Below are 8,262 nucleotides of genomic sequence, written 5' to 3' on the forward strand. Positions count from 1 at the left end.
TGTTGTCGTTGTTGTTGATGTGTTCACCCCTCTCCAGCCTCAATAGCTGTTGTTGTTGTTGTTGTTGTTGTCGTTGTTGTTGTTGTGTTCACCCCTCTCCAGCCTCAATAGCTGTTGTTGTTGTTGTTGTTGTTGTTGTTGTTGTTGTGTTCACCCCTCTCCAGCCTCAATAGCTGTTGTTGTTGTTGTTGTTGTTGTTGTTGTCGTTGTTGTTGTTGTGTTCACCCCTCTCCAGCCTCAATAGCTGTTGTTGTTGTTGTTGTTGTTGTCGTTGTTGTTGTTGTGTTCACCCCTCTCCAGCCTCAATAGCTGTTGTTGTTGTTGTTGTTGTTGTCGTTGTTGTTGTCGTGTTCACCCCTCTCCAGCCTCAATAGCTGTTGTTGTTGTTGTTGTTGTTGTCGTTGTTGTTGTTGTGTTCACCCCTCTCCAGCCTCAATAGCTGTTGTTGTTGTTGTTGTTGTTGTCGTTGTTGTTGTTGTGTTCACCCCTCTCCAGCCTCAATAGCTGTTGTTGTTGTTGTTGTTGTTGTTGTTGCTGTTGTCATTGTGTTCCCCACCCTGCAGCCTCAGTGGCTGCTGCTGATGTTGTTGTCGTTGTTGTCGTTGTTGTTATCGTTGCTGTGGTTGCCGTTGCTGTCGTGGTTGCTGCTGCCGTCAGTGTGTGGCGCCGCCGTGCAGCATGCGGTGCAGCTGGGTGGGCTGGTAGCCCAGCAGGTCCTGCAGGTTGCAGACGAAGCGGTAGACGTAGCGTTTGCCCGCCGTCTTGCGGATGATGTTCTTGTCGTAGTAGTAGCGCAGGCCGCGGCTCAGCTTCTCGTAGTTCATCTTGGGTTTGTTCTTCCGTCGCCCCCACAGCAGCGCCACCTGGAGGCCAGATCACACAGTCAGCCAGAGGAACCTGCTCCGAGGCAGGTGTGTGCACAGCAGCGCCACCGCATGGCCACAGGGGGAACGCCACCGCTTTCTGCAAACGGACAACTGAGGTTCCCTCTGCTACCAGGCTCTACTGACGGAGGTTCCTCTCCCAGCAGGCTCTACTGACGGAGGTTCCTCTCCCAGCGGGCTCTACTGACGGAGGTTCCTCTCCCAGCGGGCTCTACTGACGGAGGTTCCTCTCCCAGCGGGCTCTACTGACGGAGGTTCCTCTCCCAGCAGGTTCTACTGACGGAGGTTCCTCTCCCAGCAGGCTCTACTGACGGAGGTTCCTCTCCCAGCAGGCTCTACTGACGGAGGTTCCTCTCCCAGCGGGTTCTACTGACGGAGGTTCCTCTCCCAGCAGGCTCTACTGACGGAGGTTCCTCTCCCAGCGGGCTCTACTGACGGAGGTTCCTCTCCCAGCAGGTTCTACTGACGGAGGTTCCTCTCCCAGCAGGTTCTACTGACGGAGGTTCCTCTCCCAGCAGGCTCTACTGACGGAGGTTCCTCTCCCAGCGGCTCTACTGACGGAGGTTCCTCTCCCAGCGGTTCTACTGACGGAGGTTCCTCTCCCAGCAGGCTCTACTGACGGAGGTTCCTCTCCCAGCGGCTCTACTGACGGAGGTTCCTCTCCCAGCGGTTCTACTGACGGAGGTTCCTCTCCCAGCGGGCTCTACTGACGGAGGTTCCTCTCCCAGCGGGCTCTACTGACGGAGGTTCCTCTCCCAGCGGGCTCTACTGACGGAGGTTCCGTCGCGGCGCTCACCTCGTCGGGGTCGGTCAGTTTGAACTCCCAGCCGTCTCCCGTCCAGCTGATGCAGGACTGACAGCTGTGGTCGGTCAGGAGCTCCAGGAGGAACTGCCACAGCTGGATGGGACCACTGCCTGACACACACACACACACACACACACACACACACACACACACACACACACACACACACACACAGAGTCACTGATTCATTCAGAAAGCCTCCAGTCTTGCGGAGGGTGTGTGCTGTCTGTACATGATTTATTTGTTTGTTTTTCCATTATAAAAATGTTTGTTAAGTTAAAACATTGATTTCAAGTTTTGCTGAAGATATATCTTCTCATGGCTTCATTTTGCATCCTGCAGAAAAGCTGGTCTTGTCATTTAATTTAATTTAATTTAATTTAATTTAATTTAATTTAATTTAATTTAATTTAATTTAATTTTTTAGGCAAACAAGAACTGTCTTCATGTGTTTTGTTTTTTTTCCACTGATTTAATAATTCCTTTTTTTAATCAGTAAATATTCCTGGAATGTAGTAAATATCAGCTGGAGAGGGATTTTTTTTCCATCTGTCCCTTGTGCTCTATATTTCAGGTTTCATTGACAGTATACGTGTCTGTGTATAGAAATATAATATGTGAGAATAATTGTACTGATTTCTCATCTAACTCTGGATGAGCTGCAATGACTTTGTGCTGAGAAATGATCAAATGTGTTCCAGCAGGGACACACACACACACACACACACACACACACACACACACACACACACACACACACACACCCACCGGTGTACCCGGCCAGCACGGCGGCCGGGATGACGGCTCGGCCCACGTGGGTTTTGTCGCTCATGTAGTCCTTGAAGTTGCAGTGCTGGTCCCTGGAGCCGTCTCCGTCTCCGTCTCCGTCTCCGGCGACCGCCAGCGTCTGCTGGACAGGAGGCGTCCAGGACAGAGATGCCGCCGCCTCGGAGCCGTCGCTCTGGACGTTGTCCGTGTCCGAGTCCGTCTCTGAAAGGCAGACGGTGACCACGCTGCTGCTATCAGTGTGTGAACATAGCTGCTTCTGTTCAGAGGACAGACGGGTGAAGGTGTGTTTTCAGTCGTATGTGAAGAAGAAAATGACCCCATGACGTCCCGTTGGTCCAGACAGAGACGTCCTCAGTCTGTCTCGCTGTTTTACAGGTGATTGATTCCTTCATGCTGATCACTGAATTCAGAGCCTCGGTGATCAGAAGGAATCTTCTCTCCAGCTTCTGAGCCGGGGCAGTGAGGCCGCTTCACTCTGATCAGCATCCAGTTCACAGTCCAGACACCAAAAGGTTGAAAGCTGGACATCATGGATCTACAGTGGATCGATTCCTGATCTACGGTGGATCGATTATGGATTAATTCTAGATTGATTCTGGATCTATTGTGGATTGATTCTACATCTGTTGTGAATTGATTCCTGATCTATTGTGGATTAATACCTGATATATTCTGGATTGATTCCGGATCTCTTGTGGATTGATTCCAGATCTCTTATGTATCGATTCCTGCTATATATTCTGGATTGATTTCTGATCTATTGTGGATTGATTGTGGATCTATTGTGGATTGATTCCTGATCAATTGTGGATTGATTCTGGATCTATTGTGAATTGATTCCTGTGCTCTTGTGGATCAATTCCTGATCTATCGTGGATTGATTCTGGATCTAGTGTGGATCACTTCCTGATCTATTGGGGATTGATTCTGAATCTATTGTGGATCCATTCCTGATCTATTGTGGATTGATTCTGGATCTAGTGTGGATCACTTCCTGATCTATTATGATTGATTCCTGATCTCTTGTGGATCAATTCATGATCTACTCTGGATCACTTCCTGATCTATTGTGGATTGATTCCTGATCTCTTGTGGATCAATTCCTGATCTACTGTGGATTGATTCCTGATGTTTTGTGGATCACTTCCTGATCTATTGTGGATTGATTCTGAATCTATTGTGGATTGATTCTAGATCTGTTGTGAATTGATTCCTGAAATATTCTGGATTAATTCTGGATCTATTCTGGATTTATACTGGATCTAACGTCCCATCCTGGTAAGAATCAGAAAACCATTCCACTGAAGTGATCTGTGATCCCCTCACCTCCGTCCACTCCTCCGCTGTGCAGCTCAGGATCTTGTGCTTCTCCCAGATGATGAAGATGATGATGATGATGAAGGTGGTACCCCTGGTGTGTCAGGGCCACCGGCTGCAGCGTGGTGAGGTCTGAGCTCTCAGCGGGACGGTACGCAGCGCCGGAGCTCCTGAGGAGCGACGCCTCCTCCGCAAAGCTGCAGCTCTCTGAGCGAGACCAGGCAGTGGAGTGAGACCAGGCAGTGGAGTGAGACCAGGCAGTGGAGTGAGACCAGGCAGTGGAGCAAGACCAGACAGTGGAGTGAGACCAGACAGTGGAGTGAGATCAGACAGTGGAGTGAGATCAGGCAGTGGAGTGAGACCAGACAGTGGAGTGAGATCAGACAGTGGAGTGAGATCAGGCAGTGGAGTGAGACCAGACAGTGGAGTGAGACCAGGCAGTGGAGTGAGACCAGGCAGTGGAGTGAGACCAGGCAGTGGAGTGAGACCAGACAGTGGAGTGAGACCATGCAGTGGAGCAAGACCAGACAGTGGAGTGAGACCAGACAGTGGAGTGAGATCAGACAGTGGAGTGAGATCAGGCAGTGGAGTGAGATCAGGCAGTGGAGTGAGACCAGACAGTGGAGTGAGACCAGGCAGTGGAGTGAGACCAGACAGTGGAGTGAGACCAGGCAGTGGAGTGAGACCAGACAGTGGAGTGAGACCAGGCAGTGGAGTGAGATCAGACAGTGGAGTGAGACCAGGCAGTGGTGTGAGACCAGGCAGTGGAGTGAGACCAGGCAGTGGAGTGAGACCAGACAGTGGAGTGAGACCAGGCAGTGGAGTGAGACCAGGCAGTGGAGTGAGACCAGACAGTGGAGTGAGACCAGGCAGTGGAGTGAGACCAGGCAGTGGAGTGAGACCAGACAGTGGAGTGAGACCAGACAGTGGAGTGAGACCAGGCAGTGGAGTGAGACCAGACAGTGGAGTGAGACCAGACAGTGGAGTGAGACCAGGCAGTGGAGTGAGACCAGACAGTGGAGTGAGACCAGGCAGTGGAGTGAGATCAGACAGTGGAGTGAGATCAGGCAGTGGAGTGAGATCTGACAGTGGAGTGAGACCAGACAGTGGAGTGAGATCAAACAGTGGAGTGAGACCAGACAGTGGAGTGAGATCAGGCAGTGGAGTGAGACCAGGCAGTGGAGTGAGACCAGACAGTGGAGTGAGACCAGGCAGTGGAGTGAGACCAGACAGTGGAGTGAGACCAGACAGTGGAGTGAGACCAGGCAGTGGAGTGAGATCAGACAGTGGAGTGAGATCAGGCAGTGGAGTGAGACCAGGCAGTGGAGCAAGACCAGGCAGTGGAGTGAGATCAAACAGTGGAGTGAGACCAGACAGTGGAGTGAGATCAGGCAGTGGAGTGAGACCAGGCAGTGGAGTGAGACCAGACAGTGGAGTGAGACCAGGCAGTGGAGTGAGACCAGACAGTGGAGTGAGATCAGGCAGTGGAGTGAGATCAGACAGCGGAGTGAGATCAGACAGTGGAGTGAGACCAGGCAGTGGAGTGAGACCAGGCAGTGGAGCAAGACCAGGCAGTGGAGTGAGACCAGACAGTGGAGTGAGACCAGACAGTGGAGTGAGATCAGATGGTTGGAGGCGGAGCCGCTACAGATGTTCTGTCATTACAGGGTTTCTGTTCTTGCAGTTGTACCTTTGTTCAGTTGGTACTTGCAGTAGGACGATAGCGATCCGGCAGTTAGCAGCGAGCCGTCGTCACTCTCTGCAGGTTCAACATGAAATGACTCAGAAATCAAAACCAGCACAGTGGACTGACATGTGCTGCATTAAGGGTCTGGTTCTGTCTGTCGGTTCCTGAACAGTCCCTGTTTGTGCGGCTGAACGCTACCCCTCCCCCTCCCAGTCAGCAGCTCCTCACCTGTCCTCAGGGTGTCCAGGTGCTCCCACAGGATCTCCCCTGCCGTGCTGTCGGACGTCAGGCTGAGGAAGGTCTCCCGGTCCAGACCGCACAGCTCGCCGCCCTCCAGGTCTCTCAGGGCGGATCCCAGGCAGGGCAGGCCGAACTCCGCCTGGCACCAGTCCAGCCAGTGGTTGACCTCCAGCCCGGACCACAGAGCCGGATCTGGATGGACACGTGAGAGTCTTCAGGACTGGTCTCCAGCAGCGCAGACCCTCACCCCGGGCTCAGACTGTACCGTGTGGGAAGTGGTGGTTGGCCTCGTCCTGGAGGAACCCTGCGAAGCTGGCCTTCACCGCCTGGCTCAGGACTTCATGGCTGGTCGGCGTGAGGGGAGGGACTTCCAGGGAGTCCAGCTCTGAGATGCAAACCAGATCCAGCAGCATGGATGTTACCAGCAGCAACCTCCACAAACTAACAGAAATCACCATAAACCACCACAAACTAACACAACCTACCACAAACTAACATAAACCACCAAAAACTACCACAAATGACCACAAACTACAACAAACTACCACAAGCCATCAGAAACTACGACAAATCATCACAAACTACCACTAAGCACCACAAACCATCACAGCCACCGCAAAGCTCAGCTCTTTGAGATGATCTCCCCACCTCTCCACCTCTCCATCTCTCTCTCCACCTCTCCACCGCTCCATCTCTCCACCGCTCCAACTCTCCATCTCTCCATCTCTCCACCTCTCCACCTGTCCACCGCTCCATCTCTCCATCTCTCCATCTCTCCATCTCTCCATCTCTCCACCTCTCCACCTGTCCACCGCTCCATCTCTCCATCTCTCCATCTCTCCACCTCTCCATCTCTCCACCTCTCCACCGCTCCATCTCTCCATCTCTCCACCTCTCCACCTCTCCACCGCTCCATCTCTCCACCTCTCCACCTGTCCACCGCTCCATCTCTCCATCTCTCCACCTCTCCACCTGTCCACCTCTCCATCTCTCCATCTCTCCACCTCTCCACCTGTCCACCTCTCCATCTCTCCATCTCTCCACCTCTCCACCGCTCCATCTCTCCACCTCTCCACCTCTCCATCACTTCATCTCTCCACCTCTCCATCTCTCCACCTCTCCACCGCTCCATCTCTCCACCTCTCCACCTCTCCACCTCTCCACCTCTCCATCACTTCATCTCTCCATCTCTCTCTCCATCTCTCCATCTCTCCATCTCTCCACCTCTCCATCTCTCTCTCCATCTCTCCATCTCTCCATCTCTCCACCTCTCCATCTCTCTCTCCACCTCTCCACCTCTCCACCTCTCCATCACTCCATCTCTCCACCTCTCCATCTCTCTCTCCATCTCTCCATCTCTCCATCTCTCCACCTCTCCATCTCTCTCTCCACCTCTCCACCTCTCCATCACTCCATCTCTCCACCTCTCCATCTCTCTCTCCATCTCTCCATTGATGAACATTGCCTGAGTTTGGATCCATTGGAGCTGGAGCCAATCAGAGCTGACCCTGGACAGGCACACACACACACACACACACACACACACACACACACACACACACACACACACACACACACACACACACACCACACACACACCACACACACCACACACACACACACACACACACACACATGTTTGTACTTATATCATTGTGAGGACACTCATTGACATAATGCATTTCCTAGCCCCTTACCCTCACCCTAACCATCAAAAATTAATGCCTAACCCTGACCTGTGCCCTAAACCTAACCTAAAGCCAATTGTAACCCTAAATCAAAAACCAAGTCTGAACCCTCAAAAAGGTCAAAAAAGACCTTTTGAAAAGTGAGGACTGGCAAAAATGTCCTCACTTTGCAAAAATGTCCTCACTCTGTTGGTGAAATATGAATTTTGGTCCTTACTTTTGGGTATGTACAAGAACACACACACACACACACACACACACACACACACACACACACACACACACACACACGCACGGTCTCGTATTTCTATCCTTGTGGGGACCTTCCATTGACTCCCATTCATGTCTAGCCCCTAACCCTGACCCTTACCCTAACCCTAACCCACACCACAATAAAGCCTAACCCTAAAGAAATGTTTTTGCACTTTTACTTTTTTCAGTAACAACAACATGGTCAAGAAAACACTGTTTCTCCTACTTAGGACCGGAAAATGGTCCCCACAAGGCACGTCGTTTCACGTTTTGCTATCCTTGTGGGGACATTTGGCCCCAACAAGGATAGAAATACGAGAACACACACACACACACACACACACACACACACACACACACTCACACAGCCTCAGATCAACAGCTGGCTGTGTGTTGGGTCCATGTCCCCCGGTCTGTCCTGAGCTCAGCATGGACAGGGAGACATGTCCAGCAGGACAGGGACCGGGACGGAGCGGCGCCGCCGGCTGTGATCCGGCTGATCCTCTGAGCTGAGGGACTCTTACCGTACGGAGAGCTCTCCATCCTCCGGTCAGCGCGGGGGAGCGGGGATCAGGTGGAGCAAACACCGTCCTCTCCGGG

General features: G+C 52.2%; 1 protein-coding gene across 1 annotated transcript; it reads right to left on the reverse strand.

Annotated features, from left to right (window-relative positions):
- Positions 1-653: 653 nt before the first annotated feature.
- On the reverse strand, positions 654-6,135 carry LOC115386153 (protein c-ets-2-B-like). The gene is made up of 5 exons (XM_030088374.1): positions 5,988-6,135; positions 5,711-5,914; positions 2,458-2,679; positions 1,681-1,799; positions 654-863 (listed from the first exon to the last, which is right to left on the reverse strand). Exons 1-5 carry the CDS (start codon positions 6,133-6,135, stop codon positions 654-656), a joined length of 903 nt encoding a protein of 300 aa, XP_029944234.1.
- Positions 6,136-8,262: the final 2,127 nt, after the last annotated feature.

The sequence above is a fragment of the Salarias fasciatus genome, chromosome 3, assembly GCF_902148845.1.
Source record: "Salarias fasciatus chromosome 3, fSalaFa1.1, whole genome shotgun sequence".
NCBI lineage: Eukaryota > Metazoa > Chordata > Actinopteri > Blenniiformes > Blenniidae > Salarias > Salarias fasciatus.

What these genes read in the sequence shown, in the direction of transcription:
- LOC115386153 (XM_030088374.1), bottom strand. Translation starts at nt 6,135, where the DNA reads ATGCTGCTGGATCTGGTTTGCATCTCAGAGCTGGACTCCCTGGAAGTC. An exon ending in CGTGCTGGCCGGGTACACCG is followed by an intron (nt 1,800 to 2,457) that starts GTGGGTGTGTGT and finishes TGTGTGTGTCAG; the next exon opens with GCAGTGGTCCCATCCAGCTG. An exon ending in AACTGACCGACCCCGACGAG is followed by an intron (nt 864 to 1,680) that starts GTGAGCGCCGCG and finishes TCTGGCCTCCAG; the next exon opens with GTGGCGCTGCTGTGGGGGCG.